The 26,155-nt window shown below is 39.6% G+C and overlaps 1 protein-coding gene across 1 annotated transcript in view; it reads left to right on the forward strand.

Annotated features, from left to right (window-relative positions):
* The window catches only part of LOC131977626 (zinc finger protein GLIS1), a 90,268-nt gene that overhangs the window by 13,661 nt on the left and 50,452 nt on the right, over window positions 1-26,155 (forward strand). The window contains exon 4 of the mRNA XM_059341023.1: window positions 25,811-26,003. Within this exon, the coding sequence (XP_059197006.1) occupies window positions 25,811-26,003 (193 nt within the window). The remainder of the gene's footprint in view (window positions 1-25,810; window positions 26,004-26,155) is intronic.

Genomic DNA, 26,155 nt, shown 5'->3' on the forward strand with positions numbered 1-26,155 from the left:
CTGATGAGGGGAATAAGCTGCCAGGGCTTTGTGAATTAAATTTGTTCTACCTTTTTAACTATTTGTAGCAAAGCTTAAGAGACTTCTCTCTGATTCTTTACGCCTGGACAGACATGCCACTGCTGACCACATGTCTATACAGTCTGTATTACTCATGCATTTTCAGACAGCAGCGACTCCTCTCGCAGACCTCTCTGTGTATGACTTAGCACACGGGTGGGTTTTTGATTTACATCTCGGCTGTGCCACTTGCTGTTCTTGGCTCGACGCTGCTGTGTTTCATCAAAGAAAAATCCGCTCCACTCTGACTGTGGCAGTTAAGACGGCCGTCCGCCGCTGCGCTGCCTCTGCCAGAGCTGACTCGGCCGTCGCAGCTGTCAGCTGGAGAGAGAGAGAGAAAGAGAGAGAGACAGAAAGTGAGAGAGAGATGGCAGGAGAGAGATGTGGCCATTTGGATCAGGGCTTTACTGACCTCCCTAAACAAGCTGCAAGAACACAGATTGTTTGAGTGTGAAAGGGCAGTTTTAGACATCTGAGTCAATTATGAGGAGTTTCCCAGATAATCCTTCCCACCAGAGAATACTCCTGAATCAGCAGTTTATCTCATTTTAGCTATGATCAGGATGTGAGTAACATTCACGACACGTAGTATTTGCTCAGTGCATCACAGCTTTGGAAAAAAATCACCATTTAAAATTGCTACAGCAACAGTTTCAACTGCTCAACTTGTTTAAATGGTGTCTGAAATGCCCCTTTTTTTTTTTTTTTTTTTTTTTTACAAGGCTGGTCATGTTGGAGATTAATCAGCCAGCCAATCAAACATTGGCTACAACTGAGTGGTCAAAAACAAATGGGCAAACACGATGCGAGCCGAGGCTGTTTTAATGCCTTCATTAGAGCGGAGGAGAGAGCAGCCAAAAAGCTTGAGTTTTATCCCCTCTCTTGTTCTCTCTCCGTCTCTGCCAGGAAGCTGCCATGGGGCAGTGCCCAGTCAGCTCACTGCACCATTGGCTGGCGCTGCCCCAGAGGACTATGAAAGACATTATAAAGTCTAATAGTGCAGTTTATATACTTTATTAGTGCTTGTTAATAGAAGCCCAGCATTCTGGAAGAATTACTTATTCTCTAGTCATCTGCAATGCAGTCCAGCCCCTGCACTGTATTAACTTGCTTAGCAGGACTAATAAGTGCACAAAGGAACGGCGGAATAAAGGTTGCTTGGAGAAAAAGTCTTCTTGCTTGTTGAATGATGTGGGTTGACATCAATCACAAACCCTGAGCGTGACAACTTGCCCTTGATTTAAAGTCAGATATTCATATGTGCATTATGTCTTGGCAGATATAGATCTGTTCACATTATTGTGCTAGATAGAGAGCCAGGTTTCATCACACAGAGTCAATATCTATTGAATTATTCTTTCAGTGATATATTTTAAAGCACTGGCAAGTGAATCTTTGAGTCAAAATTTATTATAGCTTATGTATTGCTTGAAGTCACGGTTCCATCAGTGCCGAGAGTGATATCATCCTCTTCATGCAATGTCAGCACACAGGCAGCTTTGTAGTTGCAGGTGGACTGGTGTTTTGTCAAAATGTTTCTTTTTTTTTTTAGAAAATCTGGACAGCAAGATGCTACACGAAGAGAGGAAGTGGAGGATTTTGGGAAAGTGAGGCTGATGTTCAAGTTAACGCTTGTAAGTCCAAGTTGCAGGGAGCTGGGAGCCTGGCCAGGCCGACTCTGGATGTTAATAAAGTTTAGAGGCTCTGTGCCAGCACTGTGATCTGTAACGCTTAGGGTTATTTTTACAGACTTTTTACAGACAATTATATTTGAAAGGGAAGGCTGTTTTTCAGTGGGCTAATATCAGAGCAAGGAGATAAAGCATGTGATAAGAAGATGCAATTTCCCATGTTGTGATGCTGTTGAGTGACTTTTTTTCATTGTGGGAATATTTCCTGTATGAGAACTCAACATGTTGTACTGAAACAGCAAACAAGACAATACCACTTTTTCCCAACAATGCTCCGCTCCATCATAGACACACACCCTAACAAGTGGTGTTTGTTCAACTACAACCACAGACGGATCGAGTTTTAGTGCCTAAAGGGTGTTTTGACAATGCTTGTAAAGGGGAGACTGAGCATTGTTGAACATGTTCTCTGTTGAGGAGATCATGTTTTCAGCTTGGTTTCTTTATCTGTCGGATTGTTTGCACCATTGGCCTTGGCGAATCTCCAACTCTTCTAGTTCTGTCTGTCAAATGTCAGTTTCTTTGCTTAATCATCTTTGACAGACTGGTTGCCAAACTGGGTGTTAAAGGAATCTTAGATGACATTGTCTTGTAGTTGTACTGACGTTGCTGCCGACCAGAGATGTCTGCTTGATTTCCCCCTGTGGAACTGAAAACCAAAGCTCACAGATGAGCTGGTTGCTCTGGCCAGAAGTATTCACTGGAAACAGTAGAGACATGTGTTATCTTCTGGCTCCTGTAGTAGTATGTGTCTGCTTTACATTCTCTATATCAAATTGTAATTGAAAGAAAGCTGTGCAATTCTGTTGGCAGTGTTTTCCCGTAATCCTAAATGAGGAAACGATTTCTGACCTGTTAAAGACAATCAATGCTGTTCTTTGATTTACTGTTGCCAGGATTAATTGTAGGACTCCTTTTCATCATATGGTTCATATGGGCTGTGCAGTAAGTGTGTTAAATGGATCCATATCTGAGTAATGCACACTGAGTAATAGCCTCAGTATGCACTCTTCATTAACATGCTTAACATTCCCCCCAAGACCCAGAAGTCGGCTCCTATAATACACTGCTTAACACAAACATCATGTTGGACACTTAGGATCTCTTATGGGGCTCTTTGTTGGCAGTTTTATTAGTGAGCATATTTGGACTGTGTCTGTGTGTGTGTGTGTGTGTGTGTGTGTGTGTGTATGTGTGTGTGTGTGTGTGTGTGTGTGTGTGTGTGTGTGTGTGTGTGTCTGTGAGCGACCAAAAGAGTGAGGATATTTTTGGAAAGTTGGACATTTCCATCTTCACTTCTTCAAAGACTTGTTTGAGGGTTACGACTTGGTTTTAAGGTTAAGATTACAGGTAGGTTTAGGTTATGGTAAAGAGCTAGGGAATGCATTATGTCAATGTGGATCGTTACAAAGATACAAGTGAGTGGATGAGTGAGCGTGTGCTAATGTTTGGGTCAAAGTGGAGGACAGAATGGACATGTTGATGAACTCTGAACATAAAAACCTTGAAGTTAAGAGAAGGCAAAGCAGAGATCTAACAGGAAAGTGAAGAGGGTAATACACTGCAGTGATTGTTTTTAGCTTTTTTGGCTTGAGAATGAAGTCTGTTGCAACACTGGTCAGCCACTTGTTGCATGTTTCCTAAATAGAACAGCAACTTTGTTTTTGAAAGTAAGAAATTTCAATACTTGGCAAAGTAAATGCTGACACACTGACATTTTCCAACAACCAAATCAATCAACAAAGAGTTATTGTTGTTTAATGCTTTGGTACAATTGAAGACATATTCAAATCTGTATTTTTGTGCATTTAATCAAACTGTTTGTGATTGGATATATGCACATTTGTGGGTGTGTATATATAGATTTCCATCTGTTGGGCCTTCCAAACCTTGATTTCTGTCATATTTAGTAAAGATAGTGGTGACGGGCCGGTCATGTTAAAAATGGAAGCTGAAAGATTTGAGCCCAATGGAAACCAGTGTGTAATGGCTGGCTGGCTTGCCATTTACAGCTGTTTCCTTCAGCTCAGTGTTCAAGCTTAACTAAGAAACCAAAACCCATCAAGAGGAGCTTCACTAACCTTAAAATTGATACGCTAAAATTCTTGGATCCACACAGGCAAGACACAGGAGTTCTCACGGTTTAAGTAACCAATAAACATTCCTGTAGCAAAATATCTCTTTTATATATCATCAGGAGTTTTTGACAAGGATATTTGGGATGAGTGTTGGCTTTCTCCCCAGTACGTCCTGAGTCACAGATTTAGTTCGATAGAATGAGGGACTTAAGAAATGGGAGGAAAGCAAGATTTCTCTCCCTTCTGTTTATCTAACTTTTGCCCTTAAAAATTCAGCTCACAGCCCATGTTGACTAATACTGATAAAAACCCTAATCAGGCACTTTCAGCTCGACAGTGATCTAATAGGCATGTGTTTGAACGTTAAAATGAATTAGGCACCATCAGGGCCATGACAGCCAGGTGCTGAGCACTTGGCCCAGCACACCGAAGCCTGAGCCAATTGGAAAATGCTTTCAGAATTTATCTGCACCCTTCTCCCTTGACAAATTATTTTATTGTTCCCACACAGTTGGTTTTCATTTAGTATTTTGGCTAATGATAGGCTGAGAGCATGCAGGCTATTGTTATTCCTTTATTCAGCGTAGATACTCTGACTGGAAGTGTTCGCATCTGATAATACACTCCCATGCAATAGAAACCAACCAAACCATGACACACAGAAGGTTCACAAACGTACACAGATGGTAAGCAGAAGAGGAAACTTTAGTATAAAGGGTAAGAAGTACAATCTTGATATGCTTATTACTGCATATATGCTGTAAATGCCTCTGTGGCATGACCTTAGTGACTGTCTGTCAGAACGGGGTAATGCTGCTTCCTGAATGAACAACTTCTGTACAAGGGTCAAAGACGAGACGTCTCAATTTCAGGGTCCGAAGCATATTTATTATGTAATAAATAAATAAACATTTTAAAACACTACATTATGTTCTCCAACTCACTCCTCTTTACTTACTTATATCATTACCTATTGTAAGAAATAAACATTTAAGGAGCTATGGTGCTCAAAAGTACCAAAATGTCCTTCCTGAGTAACGTCCGGGCTTAAATCTAACTATAAAAATTTGACAAAATGTCAAAAAAAATTAAGAAATGTATACATAATCTACTTGGGCATAATTGTGGTGTTGTTTGCAATAATACCTACTAATACAGTAACAACCCAAGGCTTTTTTACATTTTTACACAAGTAATACTTTTGTCCGCATTTTTGGATTTCCCTAATGTCCTCACTGGGTAACAGACATTGAAATTCCACCATTACCCATAAAGCATTTCTGTAGTCATTTGACCAGCTACAGCATAATCAAGAAGACTCTGATGGACCCAGATAACTTCTTGAAAGGTCAATAAGTCTCTCTTTAAATGCTGATATTTGGACCTTTTTGGTCACTGGTGTATGATGTCCTAAAATCATGTGTCTTTCTGGATAACGCTAATAAAACATATGCTGGTTTTATTATTTAAAAAATGGCTTTTCCATGTGAAATCTATCATTGATGTGATGAAGACTACGTTATGTTTTAGTTATCTAGGCCATTGTTTGGCCAAGTTTTGGCAGGAAAATAGCTTATTTGTCCTCCCTGGATAACAATATGTCCTCCCTGGATAACGAAGATCTTCTGTTACCCAGGACATGTCCTCTGTTATCCACAATGGACATGTTGATGAATATAGTATTTTATTTCGTATTTTTTAAGCATCAAGTTGATATTGTAATATTATATTAATAATAGACTTATGTGTGTCTGATATTTTATGATGTTTAGTTGTATTTTTTCTTCAATTCATGATAGAAACAGTTAAGATTTCCTTCTTCTTCCAAGTTTGAACTATGAACATGTCCACATATTTCATACTACATGAACACTTTATACAGTACATCCCTACATACATCAGGTCCTACTCTTTCTGAAAATTTATGAATTTACATAGTGAGATCCTCAGTTTTGAGTTATGAAGATTTGTTTGGAGGCCTCATTTGTGATCATTCAAAAGGCAGAGTCGTTAACCCCCCGCACACAATTTATGAAATGCCGGCAAAATTAATTTATGAAATGCCTACATTTAACCCTCATACCGTCCACAAGGGTCAAATTGACCCCATCTCTTTCTTTCTTTCTTTCTTTCTCTTTCCTTCTTTCTTTCTTTCTCGACCTGACTTGTCTTCTGTTAAACGGTCAGTTCTGTCTTTGAAATTAAGATTGAAAAATTATTTTTCAAATATTTAACAGTTCTCAGTGTCTCTCCCTTTGTACTATGTATGACTGTTGAAAAGATATATTCATGAGTAGTGAAAAACTTTGAAATCTTGCAGTACGTCATTCCTGGATAACAACATGTCACTCCGGGTAACAGTGATGCAGTGAAGTAATCTAACCTAAAATGTAATATTATCTTACACAATCAGGTTTTCTTGAGTTGAGGATACAATGACAAATATTTTTGCCTTTACTGTAAAGTATTCTAATACATTTTCCAGTTTTTTTCTCTTTTTGGCATGAAAGATTGTACGATCAAGAGCACCTAGTAAGCCCATTCCAGTATAACTAACCAAATATTTCGCAAACATTTTTGATAAAACTATGTTTTTCTGAGCAGTAATTGTTTGTTGAACTCTAAAAATTGATATCTATTAACTTTTATAAGCTAACAATGGTAGAAATTTGAATTATTTTAAAAGCCATTCCCGTTACCCGGGAAGGACATTTTTCATACATTTTGCATACAATCCACAAAAAATATGCAAATTTCATTCTTAAAGTTATTCTCTGTTGTTGAGTTGTATACAGAACAGTCTAATAAACATAGAAAGAGCTTAAATAGGCATTTTTAGACACTTTCATATATTTTCACATTTTAAATCCTTATTCGTCTTTGACCCACAATCTCCCCTCTGTGAACTCCGAACCCAGCTCCAAAACCTTTAATCACATTATTCAGTGTGTCTCATGTACCCGGACTGGTAGATATGCTGTGTGAGAGCAGCAGATGGGAGAGATACGGTGAAACGTCCGAGCCCTGCACTCTACTTGACCTGAGTTCAGTACATCAGGACTAGGCCGCTAATCTTTAACAAATGCTGGGAGTCTCCATGACCAGGCCCTCGCTGAGATGGCTTAGTCAAAACAGCCCTGCTGCTCCTGAACACAACCTCAGCCTCAAATGCTGATTAACTAACAAATACCTGCTGCTTGTTCTACAGCATTACACAGCCCGGTGCGTTCTGCAGTGCTCCATGGAGTTTGACAGTGTGTTTGCTGTCCTGTAGTGGAACACACAAGCCTACTGTGTTACAGGCTTTCCGGGGTCTGTTGATAACACAGTGCCGGACATGTTAAGTGAGCAAAAGCATAGAAATACTGCACTGAATGATGGGAGTTGTATTGTTTATTCTGTCATTTAGGGCTGTGTTGTCTGAGTTGAAAAATAACTACATAAATAAAAGTAGTGCATTGTCACTGCACTGCATTGTAAAAAACCTGTGGTATTTTCCATGATCGGATACAAACATAGTCAAAAAAACTATTGTACAACAAATTGACATGTTTTCTTTTCACCCTGTAAGTATTTATTACAAACAAACTGTGCTTTATATTTATTGTGAAAACAAATCACCAAAATCAGCGTGTAGCAATTCACACTGACAACTATAAACCAAACAGCCAAGGTTTTAACTGTCTGGCTTGAATTGAATCACTCTGCCATTAAAATGATAGCTGGTTTGGTAGAGTAAGTTGCATCATCACAGCATCTCCTGCCAACTAACTTGATGGATCAAAGCAAAACAAATATTTTAACCAGGCAACACAGGTGATGAAACACAGCCTTTTGGTCTGGTTTGGTCTGTATTTCATTGTTGATTACCTTCAACACCTCACTTCCAAGAAAGCCCTTTGGTTTTACTGCTTAACACATTGCCTATTCCACTTGATCACAACAGTAAAGACAACACCTATCGCACATGATTCCCTGTTTTAGTTACCTAGCCTCTTTTTCGTACCACTTGGGCTTCAACCAATCACCAGCAGGCCAGGTCTCTTGCCAGGCTCGGGCAAAGTCAAACTTTGTACATGGAACAGTTGGCAAGCCTGACATTTTGGAGTAAATTTACCACTTATGCTGTAATCTGTCATCCTGTAAAAGTATCTGAATGTTCCAAGTATGTTTTAAATATTTAAAATGACATTGATGCAAATGTATAGTGATGAATAATTCAAGTTTTTTGAGTCATTTTTATGCAGCTGTGTGCTTTGATTGTCTTGGTACTCATATCTGATTACGCATAACTGGCATTGTAGTACTGGCCTCCAGCATAAATTGCCAGTATGTCATTTTTTTTATTATTTGCAAATGACTGAGAATGATTCGATACACTGGGAACAATAAACCTTCCACAATTTTTGCAATAACACAGTCATTATTATAAAGAATGCAGCTTTTTATTCCAACTGGAAAAATGGAAGCTAACTATAAACTGAATAGATGAATTAAAAACATGGATGTACTTTCATTTGAGGGCTAGAAATGGCTGCAGTAAAGTAAATATATAATGTGTAGCCCCTAAAACCGCAATTCAACAAAAGTCAACAAGACTTGTTAGCCACGTCCTTGATAGCTTTAGCTGTAAATGTAAATGCACAGTTTACCACAGTGCCCACTTTTACAGGGCCAGACCCGTCATTTGACACGAAAATATGGCCAATCTAGGCCACTGTAAAGATGCCAGTCTTCTACAAGCCTCAAGAGCTCTGAGTCATGAAGGAGTCCAGCGAGAGAGGCAAAGCATCTGTATATGTACACTGCAGCCTGCCAAAGTACACTCATTTAACAGCACAAAAAGACTTGCACTGAGAACCCGCATGTTTATGTTAGGGATGATGTAAAATGGCCAGAATTCATATTTCACATCAAATTTCTCTTTTAAGATGGCTTCTCTCAATTTTTACGTGCAAGGAAACAAACATTTGCATTTCAAAGTTCTTCAAATAAAAATAAATGAAAAGCAAACCCTTTTATGGGTTTGGAGACTATATTGGAAAACAGGTCAGAGGCGAAATGAATATTTTTTATGGTTCGTAAAAGAGCTTCACAATGAATGCCAGGTTATGTGAAAGGCCTGACACATGGTACAGGCCAGAGCCCTTCGAGGTTCCCTCTTTATTCAGACCTTACACTCTCGGGCCAATAGCAGCCAAACAACACATATGCTAGAAGCCAAGATCATGATGAAGAAAGATTTCTTTATTTCTGCTCGTTATCATCTGATTAGACCCCTTCTCACCACAGACTGACATAATCAACTTAATGCTCAGAGGCATTACTGTTTGCTTCATATTTGCTGTTTTGTTCGGGGGTATATTTGCCTCCATTCAAGGGTAGATAGCAGAGAGATAATGTCAAATGAGTGGAGATAGTAGGGAAGGGACATGCAGCTATCATCCCAATCACAAATTAAACCAGGGGCGATATACCAGAAATCTACTTGCCCAGAATAAATTTTTACTTTCAAAATAGTTTAATTTGTTAACAGTTATCAAACAACAACAACGACTAAATTTAACCCAAATAAACTCCCGTTTCCAGGATAATTAAAGTACTCACTCATAAACATTTGAAAATTGTTTTTACCTTCTGACATTTTTTAACGAGTGCCTGCGAGTCCATTATCAGCTTCAGAAAGACAATGGCCATTGTGTCATTTGTACCACATACCCGTTTGGAAGATGCTTGATTTAGGCTACGTTTACATAATGAAGGTCTGAACAGAAGACGCAAAAGTGGCGTTGCGTCTTCACTTTTGTTCCGCGATTAGACGATCGTTTTCGGGAGGAAATCTATGTGCATACGGTGATGCAAAAGTTTGTGTTTGGATTGGGTTTGCATGCCAGGCGGCATCACTTAAAGCGATGAAGCCACGTATTATCATCAGCTACTCCTTCCACAAAGTTATCCACCATCCACTAGATCTCCCAGGTCTCGTCCAAAACCGTCTGGCTCGCCTCCGACGAATTGGTCGGTCCAAAATGTGATAGAGGTACTTCCAGATCCTTCTCTGTACACAAATACTATCTGTACATATCCTGTACATTTGGTGGAAAGACTCCTGTAAGTTTATTAGAGCTGCCAGAGCAGCTTGAAGGTCAGACGCATGGAAATAATCCCTTATGTTTGTTTATTTCCCTGTACTGGAGCATGTATGTGACGTAAACGCGTACACGACGTGAGCAGATCTGAGCAGAGTTTCAGCTTTTCCACTCTGGATGGTGGTTTCAGATTTTTTGCATTTTTAAGCCCCAAAAATGCTGTCGCCGTCTAAACGAAAGGCACTTCCGATGAAATATTTTGTCATTTTTACCCGCAAGCGTCCTCGTCTAATCGGGGCCTAAAAACTTAACTTCACCGGGCAATCGGGCAATCCATATTGTTGGGCCTGGAGTACTTTAACTTAATTAAAATTTAACATGATAGATGTTAAGAAGTTAATGTGTTGTCATTGGAAGTATGATACATATTCAATATGTCACATTACAAAATAATAATAAAAAGAAAGTGAAAAAAAGTGAAAAATAAGAAAGAAAAAATAACTTCAAATACGTGACTTGCTGCACATGTACAATACTTTATACAGACCTGTAAAATAATGTGAAATATGTCAAATTTAAATATGTCCCAAAACATGTATGCATTGTATTGTTTTTTCCCCACAACATTATGATCACTTTAAGAGAGACTTTTTGTGGTTCAGTTTTATATAATGTTCCAGATGTTTATTACACAACCTATATGTAGCTTATATAATAGTCCTACATACAAAACATATTTTTGGAACTAAACTGGTTTGTTCAAAGCAAAGGATAAATACAATCTGTGGGAATCTGATTTATTCTCAATGCAAGTTCACCTTAGGTGACATTCTTGTTCTGCAGGTGATAGATGTTGTCTGCTGTTTTTAGTTGACAATACCTGTTTGTGCTTTTGTACCATATGTCTTTTTCCCGCATGTGTCACTGTAAAACTATGGGTTCTTGTTAAAGCACCATGCTAATCCCAGTTTGGAAAACAAAATCAAATTGTGATTATTTTGAATGATATTGCAACTGTAATATGATTTTGTGTAGAATGTGATTTGTAGTCCAGGACATCATGCAGCACCACAATACTTAATTCAGAATATTATTTTTACAAATATTTTGCCTTTAACAAATATTGTGCCTCCTGCGATTTGAAAACTGCACCAGTCCATGTTGCAATTTAAATTTAAAAACTGATGAACTGTGCAGCCCCAGTACTGGATGTGTTGGGGCTGACCGGCAGTCAAAAAGGGTGGCAAATTCTGACTCTGAAATAATTTTACTACTGAGACAAAAGTCGTGTGTGACTTTGGCCGTAGCACCTCGACTGACTCACATGGTGAAGGGACGCAGTTAGAGCAGAAATCATAATAAAAGGAATCTTATTACAGCCATTAAACAAGAGAAGGGAAAACACTGGAGGGCTTTAATGCCTGGACATCTAAAATGCTTACGCAGTGAGAATATATTTGCTCATAAAGCTCTTTGATGGTGGCCCTGTCCGTTCCAACACACAGCGCTGCTGTCTGTGTAAATAACTGTATATTGACCTCCCACCGCACAAGATTGAATGTGTTTCCTTAGGTGTCATTTGGTACCATTTTGGGTTTTTACAGGCCCCACTGTGCCTTAGTCCCTGTAACCACGGGGGCTCAGGAGTCATGCCATCGTAGCTCAAGCGGTAGCCAACAGTGGGCTCTTAGGTTGTAGAGAGATGAGAGGTCCGCTATGAATTGCAGGCCCCCTCCTCACAGCAGCATTATGGAGCTCTGTTTGATGTGAAATGATATATAATGTCTGATGGACTGTCCATCTCAAGTTACGTTTGAGATGGAGTTAGTTGCTATGTGTGATCTGTGTTTGTGAGTGTGTGTGTGTGTGTGAATGTGTGTGTGTGGTTGTGAGGAGGGGTGGTCCTCAGTGCCAAAGCCTTTGGTGAATGAGGACTCCCCACACAATAAAAGAATGGTATTGCTGACTTCCTTCGGTATGTGTGGTTTGAAACTCAACACAGGTTTGCTCAGTGGAAAACCTGGGGCCCTCTCTTATTTATTTTGTATATTTATGAAAACCCCAATAGTGTGGTGCCCTCTGAGGGAAGGGGGGTTCATTTTTCACCGTTAATGTCCTTTGGTGGTGGATGTTGACCGCTGTGCAGTAGCAGGTCTTCGCGCAGTTTCTCGCTGTTGGTTTGAATCAGTTACAGAATATTTAATTTTGCTGTTTGTGTCAGATAAATCAGAACGGTTCGTATGATTTTCTACAAAAAGTAATGGGCTTGAATTTGTAACTTTCTTACAAAGTTTTGTCCCGTGACATAGTATAAAACCGACATAGGTACAGTGTTGGCGATATCAAACAAACCCCAGCTTTTAACCGGGAGACCAGTGTGTGTGTCCCATTGGTATGTACGAAAGTAGTATTTCATAACCTTAACTCTGTTCTTTTTTTTTTCTTACCATAACCAAGTATTTTGGTGGCTAAACTAACCCAATAGTTCTGCTTCACAAGATTAACAACTTCTTTAAAACTTTCTAGATATTTTCGTAGGGGATCAAACAAACCCATACAGAGAATATATTGATTAAAAACTGTCTTTTATGAAAATAAGTTGAATAAACTTCCTCATGTCAAGATAACTTGTTTGAAGAAAATCCTTTGAAACAAGATAAACCCTTTAGTCAATAAGTGAAGTCATCTCTGCAGTGCGTCATCACATAATGACTATAGCACAGTTAAATTCTCTCACATAGCTGAGAATTGGGTGATTGTGTTCTAAGATAACATGTGTTTTGAGGATAAGTATTTAGTGCCTTATGTTAGTGTAGATCAGCTTATTATGTGTGCTGAAGTTTGAAGGGTTTTAAAAACCGGTGACATGAAATAACACTAATAATCAAATCAAAATAAAAGCTTAGCCTCTGTGCCTCTGCTGTCAAAGCAAATTTATGGGCTTTTGAAAAACCCACTTTCCTCAAAGAGCTCCATTTTGGGGGTGAGTTAACCCCTAATCTTCCTGACTAATATTCATTGTGGACACTGTGGAGAAGCACTGGCCTCAACTTTAACCGGAAACTTCAAAAGCCAAAGCAATTACTATGCATGCTTTGAACATATCCTTTTCACAAAGTAACATTCCATTATTCTTCCTGCGCTAAAACAACAAAGAGTAACAAAGAAGTAGGAAGTGAAATTGGATTCTTCTTTTGGTTCCCAAAACATCTGGTTTGGCCCTTGTTTTAAACAACTAGCATCCCCTCTGAGAATAACAGAAGGTTATGTGCACTGTGAGTAGGTAACAAAATAATCATTTTCAAATGTTGCTCCATTTGAATGTGATCTAATTACCATCACTTAAATTCAACCTCTCAGTTGGACCACCGACCGTCAAGGGAATTTTCCTCCAGACGTTTTCCTAACTATTCATTTATTTCTCCCCCACTGCAGCCTCTAAACCATTAGAAATATACAGTAATTGCTGCAAATTGATCACTTGTTTTACAGAAGTCACATAAATCTCCACTCTTGTCAAACTATAATCGATGGCAGGAGGCGATGCTGGGCGAGAAGAAGAGAGAGTATCTGTCAGATGGGCCTCGATGCGTCTGCTACATTGAGATGCTCTCATGTTCTGTGGTTGAGTTTGGCCACTGTCATTTCCGAGGAATTTCCTGCCATCTGTGTTCAATCGAATTCTCTCACAGATTTGGGATTCCTTGTAAATATTGGGTGCTGGCTGAGGAGTACTGAAGGAGTACTGTGAGTTTTGTACCGACAGCCTCTTGGAAGACCAAAATGAACAGGCCACTGGCTCGGGGATGTGCCAAGTTAACAAAGCAAGACTGCTTGTGCTGAGTCGGCTTTTGTCCTGCCTATTTTTAGTCATGCTAGCTGCATGGATTTAGTGATAGCAATTGTCTGTTGGTCAGTTGATCGGTCCAGACTGAAATATCTCAACAACTATTGGATGGATTACCATGACATTCAGAGACATCCATGCTGCCCAGAGGATGAATAACTTTGGTGACCCCGTAACTTTTCCTGCCATAGAAATTGAATTGAAGAGTAGAACTGACATTGAACTGTTTGATGTGGTCATTTGACTGGTTCAAAAGAAAATTGTCTCTTGTCGCAAGTAGGATAAGACGAAAGTTTACACAGAAGTTAGCCCAACAACGACACACTTAAATATGGCCGCCACTCTGTCCAGCCTGCCTGCTATGTTGATTTCAGTGGGAATATCTGTTATACTCTCATTTATTTCTGTTTCCTCTAGCGCCACGGATGGATTGCTATGAAATTCTGTACAGATGTTCGTGTTCGTCTCAATGCAGGACTTACTTTGGAACTAACTTATCCACTAGCGCCACCATCAGGTTATGTTTTAATTGCCCATCCTTTATTTTATCACCAAATACCTGCTAAACAAATGGTATTTCCATCAGCCTCAGATTTACTTTATATTTAGTGCTAATTAGCAAATATTTGCATGCTAATAACACACCAAACCAAGATGGTGAACAAGTCTGAACATGCACAACTTTGGGAATCTGAACATAATATCCAAACCACCAAAAGTATAATTCTTGCTATTATTTATATATATATATATTAAAAAAAATCATCATTCCAATTGAATACCCATACCTTTGCAAACTTCAGTTCATCAATTTGTAGGAAATTTTGTCTCTCTGTGGTGTGAATTCTTTCAAATATTTAGGAATTTTAAAAAACTAAAGATAGAAAGAAACACTTGAAAAAATGGTCTCTTGGTTTAAAAAAAAATGCCATTCACATTTTTTAAAGGAAAATATGAGAAATATAATTGTGCTACCACAAGTCTTTTTTGTTGCTATGCCACATGGAATAAAACTCAACATGCGAAAAAAAACATCAACTGTTATTTTAATAACCTTGCACACCGTCCACAATTGTACAGATTTATTGTTTTATTACAGTAATTTGGACAAATAGAGGGCCATGCTGATGTTTGTCAAATGGATCTGATTTCACTACAGTTTGAGAGGGACGTCTGCTGTGTTTTGGTACGACTCGAGTGGGCACACGGACAAACTGAGGCCTATTGTTCAGATGGGGAAAAGGCAGCTTCTGCACTAAATCGCCATGTTTATTTTTTACAGCAGATTTATATACACTGGTTATTCTCACGAGTGAACACACTCACACAGACAAAACACAGGCATTCAATGTAGTATGTGCATACACAGATTCAGTATCTAAAAACTTTTAAATAAACACTGATTTAAAATGTTTTTAAGTAGTTTGAAACATAGTTTATGTTTGGTTGTTGCAGGAAATAACTTGATTCTGTTAAGAAGTAACACCTTTAACACTTTCTCTGAGGGTGTGGTGCGCCAAGTGCTGGTCAGTCCTCTGGACTGGCATCGCTCTGCCAGTATTTACCGCCGCCTCCCCAAACAGAGCAGTCTCTTGTTTGGCTTTGAAGCACCTCCTGATCCCATGCCGAGGTTTCAGCACTGTTGGCCTGGCTCCGGAGCCGTGTTGTTCACCAGCCCTATAAAGGTGTCTGTCACTAAGCCTGACGTCCCCGTCACGTCTGCCAGCCAAGTGCATCACGTCTTGTCAGTCCGCTGGTCTATCAAGTCAGTCTGCGGGCCTGACTGATGCTTTGTACAATGTTTGGCCTTTACAATTATGTGGCTTTTTAGTCAAATTATAGGATGTGGTTTGGCTGAGCACTCCTTGTAAAACTTTGTGATTGTCTGTGATTAATCCTGGCAGTGTTCGGATTTGCGGGCAAAATCTTGTTATGATAGTGATTGTCAGGATAGATTTGTGGCTACTTGTGGCTTTGAAGTGGTTTGTTGACTATGCACATTTTTCTTATATCAACAAATGTTCTAAAACAGTTTGACTTGAAGATAGAAGATATGCTTATTTTTGTGATAATCAATCATTGCTATGGTACTTTTTTACTGCTGTTCCCAGAGGTCATTGTGCAAAAATTGTCTTCGAGCACTATGAGGTCTTTTCCTTGGATTTCCTGCTGATTATGTCTGGGTTTCTGTATGCTGAGCTCTGTTCTTTCTCTGTTCAGATATCATCATGTGGTTATCATTGCTCAGGCTAAATACTCAGTTCTGTTGATTCTGCTCATCTCGCTGTTATAGCTGTTGGAAACATAAACACATCACATCCCGAGCATCAGGTAATGTTTAAAGACCTGCTTAACTGCCTTGACTCAATCTTTATATCAGTTTGTAATATAGGCATTTATTAATGTGAAAAAGTAGAATTTATACATCGACCCCTCAGAAAATACATCCAGTGACAAGTTCATTAGGTTTACCCAGCTAAAACTAGTGAACAGTTTACCTTTCAGTATAATGTAACACAATTAAACATGAATAAACATGAATAAATAGTTTCAACAATAACTGGAAATTATAACCCTCATAAAGGTAGGAGGATTTATTGCAGGGCTTTTGTTTTGGACATGACTTTAATGAACTGGTTACTCAATGTAGGTCTGTTATTTCTTCTGTATTTACAACCATTGTGGATTTCAACAAATTTTTATTGAAAATGACATAATGGCTGTATCAAGATCCAAGATATTTCACTTTTTCGGCCTTGATATCATTACAGATACCCGAACTGGGTGTGATCCGATGCAGAGTACTATAGAGCAGCTATTCTCAACCTTGGGGTCCCGACCCCAATTGGGGTCGCGAGATGATTTCTGGGGGTCGCCAAATCATTTTGGAAGTCAGCTCTGTCTCCACTGTGTTAAAGTGTTCATGTGTTTTAGTCTTTTTGGTAATTTAATGTCTTTTTTTTTGTCATTTTGTGTCTTTTTTGGTAATTTTGTGTCTTTTTTTGGTTATTTTGTGTCTTTTTTTGGTCAATTTGTTTCTTTCTTTGGTCATTTTGTGTCTTTTTTGGTCATTTTGTGTCTTTTTTTGGTCATTTTGTGTCTATTTTTGGTCATTTTGTGTCTTTTTTAGTCATTTTGTGTCTTTTTTTGGTCATTTTGTGTCTTTTTTGGTCATTTTGTTTCTTTTTTGGGTGATCTGAACTGTGCATGTGAGATTCTGTTCAGTGAGCGGGGGTCGCGGACAACATGTATATTAAATTGGGGGTCGCGACTCAAGAAGGTTGAGAACTACTGCTATAGAGTAATAAGGTCCGATTTGCATTAGAGGCCGGTCTGAACTTGTGTGCTTTAAAATTCAAAGAAAATATTATGTTACTTCTGACTGACTGATTTGAGCTCAAATCTATATTACCTGCAGAAATTGTACCGCTTTTTAAGCCCGTCTTCCTTGGATCACCTGTTGATAGATTTGTTCCCACAATTGATGGCCTGGAGGGCACGGCCAGTGACAAGGTGCTACCACCAGGTGGTGACATGCACAAGTGTAAAGTTTTAATTATGTTAATCAGGTAGGACAGCGGAGAAAAAGATTGGATGTGACGGCTGGTAGTGTGCTGTGGCAAGTGACCAGGAATGACCAAAGCTATTCAGTCCATCACTGTGAGACTTCAGTGTGAGTGTATTCTTTTAAAGGTGTGTGTGTGAGAGAGAAAAAGAGAGAGGGAGTGTGTGTGTGTGTGTGTGTGTGTGTGTGTGTGTGTGTGTGTGTGTGTGTGTTTGCGTCTGTGTGTGTGTGTGTGTGTGTGTGTGTGTGTGGAGTCACATAATCCCAACATTTTCTCCTATGTTTGGGTTTTGACGTGCAGCGGCCCCTCTTTAAGCCATGTGGTAAAGTGGTTGGTCTCTAAGACTCGGCGGGCACAGAGCCTGGCACTGCTAGGCTGGGATGGGGTGGGTGGGGTTGGGGATGGGAGTGTTGTTGGCTGCCAACTATTTGTTTGTGTTCATGACTGCGGTTAGCACTGCTCCATTTGAAAAGCCTGGTATTATGAGGACGCCTGCTTCCCACAACATGTGCCTTCTTCTCTAAAAGGCAAGCGAGCTAATCATTTACCGACCACTGCATTCATCAGTATGACCTAAAACTTTGTTGCCACTTAGCATGAACAACCAGACGTATCCGCAAAGAGGTTTGCTTGGACAACTGGGCCCAGTTGTTATATGTACTAATGATTTCTTTAATGTTATTACTTATTTGGAGGTAAAGTAAGATATTTTTGTGCTGTGCCCAGAAATAGTTACAGCTCGATGCCTCTTTAACCACATGAGTCACTCTTCTTCATTTGACCTTTTGTATTTTTGCTCAAAGCTAATCTGAACGGTTATTGTGTGACCAAGCCGACCATGAGAAAATGGGTAGGAAGCAAAGATACCTGTTTGAGTGCAGCTAAAATCAGTTTGAACAAATTGATTTTATCCTCCTGAAAGTTCTCATGTCTTCTTGTACTCGTAATCCTGCTACAAAAACACTGACATTTCTGTGCTCCAACAGTAATTTAATAGAGTTTTTCTTCTTCCCTCGCTCCGCACCTGCTTTAAGAGGAGCTTTCTCCGTAGACATTGTTATTTTTCATTTACTTGTGCCCTCAGGTTTTTCAATCATACATCCATTACTAAGCAAACAAATAAGTTCCGGGCCTATGCCGCAGACACAAATATAGACATGAGTTATGAGATTCAGTGAAGCCGGGAAAAGGCTTTAGACCATAATACACAACATCTGCACCAGACAAGACGCACAACCAGAGCATCCCTCTACAAAGTCCCACAGCCGGCTGTCACACACTTGTGTCTGTTGACCTGTCTGTTGTTGAAAGAGAGGGAGGAGAGGGGGGGACCAATGGCAGGTGGGGGCGTTGGGGCGAACAGGAATAAAATGATCATTATTAACTGTTTAAGTGCTGAATGTTATGATTTATGGAGCCAAAGTGGGGCCAGTTGAGGTGTCACATCGGATTTCCAGAGGCATCTGTCTTGTGGTTTTGGCAGCTTGTTGTACCTTGGGTTCAGATGTTTGCATCACACTCCTGACATCCCGTTTCCCTCTCTAGCACCCCCCCCTCTCCATCTCAACCGCCTCATCCTGCTTTAAGCACAGTACACCTCTGATCGCTCCCCTTCCCTCTCCCTAAACCATCTATCCATCTGCACATCTGCTTTTCATTGAGGCCTGCATGTCTCTGAAGACTTGAACACATTAAACACTGGCACAAGCACAGTCTCACTCTGGCACTTAACACAACGCTTAGGTGACTTAAAAGGGAGAGGCGAGAATTATAGAAAATGAAGTGTCACCGAAATAAAAAATCGCCCCAGATTACCACCAATTACAGTTAATAATGCTGTCCAGACCATCTGCTGATCAGATGGAGGACCGGTGTTGTCTGTGGAGAAATAATGATACCTGGGAGTGCGAGAAGGAGAGAGATTCATTGAGGGAGACAGCGACATATTTAACTGTGTGATGATGTGGTTTGATCTTTACTGTATAGACTGGAATGCTTTGTATGGTAATTCAGTCATAACTGCGTATCTTGGGATAATAGCCATGTTGTTTCAAAAGGGTTAAGTTCTGCTAGATTGGAGACATGTGTCTGCTCCGCTTTATTAGTCATTTATTAGTCACTGAGGTCAGGGGAGAGTTTTTAGCCAAGGCACAACACTGCTGAACTTGAACATGACTCTGATCATCAGCCCCTGAGGCAGCCTGAATAGGTGTACAATTACAGCGCACCCTAACTGGCCATGATCCCCAATGTGAAATTCATCCAGTATGTGAAGCGTGTTCAACAATCAATGTAATCACCGTCACGGTGACCGCAACCTTCCTCTAAAGAGTGAGTCGTGCCCTAATTATCAGAATTATCGAGTCTGCGTTCATTCATTGTTTCTGTCTATTGTCTTATTTTTTAGCCTCCATGGTCACAGTGGCTGCATTAATCAGCAGGAGAAGGATTGGAAAGCACTTTCCACTCACGATCATGATGCATCTGAGTTTTACGGCTTTGTGCGCTGTGTTCCCAGAGGATTTTGACAAGAAGGAAGCGTGACAAATGGATGAGATCAGAGCAGGCGTATTGCAGGGTGATTGGAACCTTGTTTCCCTCCACGACGTCTGCCAAAAAAATAATCATACATGTCCCAAAACAAGTTCTCGAATAACCGAGTTTATCCCTTTATAATTACACTTTTGCTCGAAGCATTAATTTATGTATTCATGTGAAATGGAGCATACAAACTGGTATACTGCTCCTTTAATTTTACGTCTCCTCTTGTACGTCTCAGTGAGCTCCTCAGTTTACCGTCATCCTGCAGTGATGCTCGCTGAAAGGAACGTGCTACTTTAATTATACAGGAGAGGAGAGGAGGCCGAGTGAGCAATAGATACCATGTGATGACATTTATGGAACGGAAGATACCACTTTAGATGTAACAGAGTATTATTAGACACTGTGCTATCAACAGGGATTGTTTCTTGCCCACAGTCCTCGTTCCAAAAGTTTTTTTTTTTTTTTTTTTTTTGGGTGGTGTTTCAAGAGCCGAATAACAATAGAGTCCTTATTTGTGCCTACGTGTTTAGTTGTCAATGCTGACATCAGTGGCTCTTTGTGAGAACCAGCCAGCACATCTGTACATAGTCTCTTCACTGAACACAACATTTGCCCCTGGTGCTTCTGGCACTGTCCTGCCTCTTTCTCTCTCTGTCTTTCTTTCTGCCCCTGCGTCCCTGATCTCACGCCTTTACAGAATCGCTCCTAATTGGGCCTGAATGCTTGCAACTGTGTGGATATCAGAGTAGCATCCCACCCTGCTTGTTCTAAGGTGTGCACTGGAATTGGACACAACAGTGAGCTCCATTTCCATGTATTATCTGCAGGGATTAACTTTAAAAACGAGGTATTTTTTAAAATTACTGTTCCAACAGATTTAGCTCATTTGAAAGTCCCCAGTGGAGCTTTTGAGTGAACAAACAAAACATTTGAATTTATTCAGTGTTTCTTGATGATTTTGTTCCTCATAAGCATTTGCAAAGGTGGCTTTTTGGACTATTTTAAGCAAATTTTCCCATTTTCCCCATAGACTGCAATAGTGAAAGAGACATCTATAAAACTGTTGGCAGGACGTCTTGAACTTTGCAAACAATGTGAATTATGACTCTATCTGCTATAAATTGCTGGTCCATGAAGGTTTTATATTTCTAAAACTATAAAACTTACCCTGAGCCGAATAAAGTGATTTAAAAACCAGTGATGTCATTACAATGTAAAGTCTAAGGGCTGAGTGGGAACTTGCAGGCCAAGGTAGTGGGAAAAAACACTTGTGCACATATTCAGAGGGTCACAAAATCCAGTATCAAGTTCTTATAATACATCCATGGAATAAAGCCGCTGTGTCGTGACCCACTGGTTTGTGGACTACCGTTTTAAAGCTTCCAGTTTGGCATTTTGTCAGTTTTCTTTTTTTTTTAAATTGCAGCTAGAAGTTACAATACTAATAACTAGCTTTGGTAGCATTGTACATCTGTAATTTACATTTACTGTGATATTAATTGGGATTTGGCTAGTGAAACACAGGCTTAAATGATGCCATGGAATGTTTTTTATTACAACCGAACACTTTTTAGGGGACCAAAATGTTACAATTTTGAAGACTTGAAACTAGTGATTGAGACTATTAACTCATTAGGAAAAACATTTACTAAGGTAATGAATCAAACAAGAAATAGGGTAATTATCTCATAGACTTTTTAGCTGCGTGTGGAGTCTCCCCCTGCTGACCTTTGGACAGAAGGCAGGTTTAAGTCATTTCTGCTCGTGTACATCCAAGTGTTCTTGTTCCCTGCGTTGCTATGCTTCTTTATGCTATACCACCGACTGTTGATCAGGGAAATTGCGAGAAATGGTAGTAGGAAACTCATTGTGACGGCGGTGAGCTTGTGCACCTGCATGATACAAAGACCGCAGAAACATTGCTCCATACAGTTACTAGAGTTCAAAAACCACACAACACTTTCTTAGTTTGTATTCTTCAGTTGATTACGCAGACATATCTTTTACAGCTCAAGTTTTCCCCGGAACATAACTTGGAAAAAATTTAAATCCAGAGCCAAAGGAATGTAAAGTATGATGAGCACACAGCTGCTCAACAGACCACCCATAAACTCTGCACAATCAAAAGGAGAATGATCTCTCTCTCTCTCTCTCTCTCTCTCTCTCTCTCTCTCTCTCTCATTCACACAAACACATCAAACACACTTCCCTCTTGTCACTGCTGCTGGATATTTTATATTTCACCTCCGACTCCATTGCTCTCCCTGGCTTCCACCTCCTGATCAAACTAAGCCCTAACACACAATGAAATGTTCACCGCTGAATTACCATGGCACATTCAATATAAACTGAATTTACTGTTGGGCCGCGTCCAAGCCACCATATGTGGAGGAGCCTGTTTCCCCAAACGGAGCATGACTGATACTGTTAATGTAGCAAAGCTCTAAATCACTGGAGTGCTAACTTTGTGCAGCAAGACCTTTAACACTCATTTAACACTCTGACTTTAACGTCCTGGAGACACTCAGAAGGTGTCTCTGGGATGGAGACACTTCATCACAACACTCATCATAAATGTTGGACAAAGGAGCCCAGGCAAGGGGGGCTTTTCTGTGGTATTATGACCTGTTTGTGTTGGAACGGGTAAATTAAAGCCATGCAAGAAGGGTTTTGGTGACACTCACTCATTGTGTCTTTCCAGACCAGTTGATGATTCTGACACAAATTGTCATGCAAACTTCTCAATGCAGTTAAAATGTGTGAAAGTCAGATGATTACAACAAGAAATAAACATCTTAAAAACAAACAAGACTCTAACACAACTATAAATGAACGCTAATGTCGCTACACATCTGCTAGAAGTGTTTGGGCAAAACTTAAAAAGTGATGTTATCTAAACACAAACAGCTGTGCGAACACTTTGCCCATATGTAATTGTCTGAAACTGGGGAAAAAAAGTTTTTTTTAAATCTGGATGACACTTTGGAGAGTGCAAGGCCCATGGTGCATTCATGTGTTTCTCGGTTGGTCCCATTTAAATTGGAAACAACAAAGATGCGACGAAGAAATTGTATTGTATCTTATTGCTCAGAACCTTTTACAACACATTGCTGTTTGAGCTCAGGAAAGAAATCAGGTGAGCCAAATGTGTACCAACATTTTGCTGACTTTCCAAGTTGTTGTTCCAACTTGAGGGATATTGATCTGACTTTTCCCTAACAGGGACATTTATTTTACAATTTCGATACCTCAAGGATGTAGCATTCTTGTGCCCATTCTTGCAGTGTTAATAAAAGTGAAAAAAATAATTCTGTGTCTGCTCTGTGATTTGAATCTGCGCCATACTTAAATTAGATTTTACTTGGCCCATGCAACACTCTTTCACCAATTTAGATAAAAATTGGACCAAAAGTTTTTCCATTTTTTGACAAACCAAGCCCGAAACATAACCTTGTACTGCTTGATCATCGGTTAAATAAACACTTTTATAAAACTAACCAGATATTTTCCAGATCTTGTCTCTTTGAAAGTTGATAACAAACAACTATTTAGATTTTAATTCAATTTTGCAAAAAACATCCAAAACCAAGCTCCACCGTCCTCTGCTCAATAACTTCTGGCAGTTTAGACTCATTCAATCGATTTTCCCCCAAAATATCATGGGGGAAAACAATGGTGGTATTGTTTCAGTGAAATAATCTGCAGACAGGTAATCAGTGTTCTGGGATGATCCCTGTCTTCACTCTATGTCTAACTCATTTACATGGTTGCCTTTTCCTGGCAAACATCCATTCTCTATTGAGAAACAGCACTTTGAAAGAGCATTGTCTCATAATTCGGGTTACATTTACCGGGCTGCCTTGTGTGGGTCCGTGTTTTTTTATGGTAGTGACTATGATATGTGTGTGTGAGAGGGAGCATGTGCATTCAGTCAAGGCCTCGTTGACTGACTGCCAGGCCATCCAGTGCTTTATGATGACAATGTTTTTATTTGGTTGTTTGTGTTTTTGGTGCATGCATATGGATAGTCAAGGCCTAATTAAGAGATCTCTGATGATGTTAGTCATCTCCATCCTGACTCATGTCACTTCTGGCCATCCTGATTGAATTACTCCTGACTCGAGGCGGAGAAACACTTGGCTTCAAATCAGCGGGCCTTGAAACTTTCATACAGAAACACAGTTGTATATGCTCAGCCAACAGGCAGTGAAAAAAGTAAAAGTAAAACAAAAAAGACAGGGCAATCCAGAATTTGATAAACAGAACGATTTGTATTGCTTGAAAACAGACCAGAACTGAAAGACATCTTGCCTTCTGTTAACGGCTTTGAGTGAAACCAGCGTTGTTCCTTCGGTCCCCTGGCAATACTCGACTGTTTGCGTTTCTTGCTTTGCCTTTTCTCTACTTCTTTGTGTTTCAGCCGTGACCCGGGACAAGAAAAATGCAGAGGAGACTAAGGATACATCCTCTGTAGGAGGGATATGTGAAAAGATGTTCCCTAAACTGAGGATAACATGCCTCACAAAGTTCCCTTGTTTTCTCTTGTCTTTTGTTCATCCTTGTAACCTTTCTCCCTCCCCTTCTCTCCTCTACTGTTTACTCTCCCTCTCCATCTGTTACTCATGTTGTAATATCTTTCTCCCTTGTTAGTCCTTTTATTCTTTTTTCATCTGTAGCCCAAACCCTTATTTTTGCTAAATATGTTTCTTAATTATTTCATTTTGTATACCTTATCATCCTTTTCATTCCCTTCCAGGACCTTTCTGTGTTTCACTCTAGCATACAGGGTGTTTGGGTGACTTTATTAATAATAGCTCATGGTGTGTGATAACATTGTCAATAACATCATTAGGAGAAAATTTAATTTGAGAAATTGAGTTAGGAAAGTTGGAACTGGGGACCTGTGGCCGCCTACACAAGAGTGTGTGGGGATATCGGCTTTCCCTTTACAAATATTTCCTCATACATCGAGGCCCTTCCTGCGTGCACTTTCATCTCTCTTTTCTTTTTTTAAATGGTGTTTTTATTCCCATTTGATGAAGCCATTTCTTCTCAAACAGTCAGCTTGCAATGATAAAAATGATGATAAAAAGTTGCTTAGTTAAAATGAGCTTAGTTATATGTTGCTTGAACCTGTGAAATAAAGCTCACTGTATTTGATTAAAAAACGTGCAGAAAAAGCCTATTTTAATTTAGTAGCAAATTTTATGTTCCAATTTTGCAAATTTGACACAAACTTTTGTTTAGAAATTATTTCTTCTTCACAATCACTTTCTATTGAAAGTAACCTGACACAGCACTTCTAGATCAAATGCCTTATATATTATTTTAATTGCAAATTTGCTTCTTTTTTTTCTCTTTATTCCAAAATTAATAATGTACCGATTAAATAAATCACATGGCAAATTAATTAAATCAGTTAATGAGGTCACCATTTTCATAAAAGGACTGATTGCATACATTTAAAGGGACAGCATGTAATTTAAATTCTTTATTGATACAACAGTTTCACTTTGACTGGCTGGATCTTCCGGACACATTAATCTGAGTTTGTTTATTTTTCCAAAATGGACGCATCGCCATTTGGATTACGGTTCCTCAATTACTCCAGCAATAATATTTGACGATAAATCTCTCCAACGTTATTTTTACTGTCATCAGTTTCTCTTTGCCAAAGAGCTTTCCATATATCACTGGATACTCCAGTTGTGGCAGCCAGCAATTATTCCTCAAGAGAATATTCATAATCTAATAGGATTTCAACATGTCACTGATGGCATGGTTCCCACTATAAACTGATTATTCTTCCAGGGCAGTCAGCAGATCACTCGGTCCACTCTGCTTTTTTAATTTGAGAATGACATCGGGCCGCTGCTAAGCTTCACATATTGACGATTTAGCACGTTAAGTAATTATTGTTTGGCTCTTCTTTCAGTCAATGGTGTCTACTGCTCAGAGAAGGATCTGGACACTGAGCTGGGTGACACTGAGGGCACCATGATGCGATGTGGGCAGAGCTTGCCACTGCTGGTGGGGGGTCATTTAGGGGGGCTTTATACGCAGAGCCTCCACTGCGACAGACCTACACCCGACCTCATTCTGCAGGATGGCCCTCACCAAGACACCAGGTAAACTGTCACTATCATTGTAGTTTTATAATAATTTTGTTCCTGTTGCAGTTTTGAATGTTTCCTGTTGGGTATAGTATTACTAACAGTATGCAGGTAAAGTGTGTTTCTCATTATCTTTGCTATTGTAAACCAGATGTACACATATGTAT

Source organism: Centropristis striata, chromosome 9 (assembly GCF_030273125.1).
Source record: "Centropristis striata isolate RG_2023a ecotype Rhode Island chromosome 9, C.striata_1.0, whole genome shotgun sequence".
Taxonomy (NCBI): domain Eukaryota; kingdom Metazoa; phylum Chordata; class Actinopteri; order Perciformes; family Serranidae; genus Centropristis; species Centropristis striata.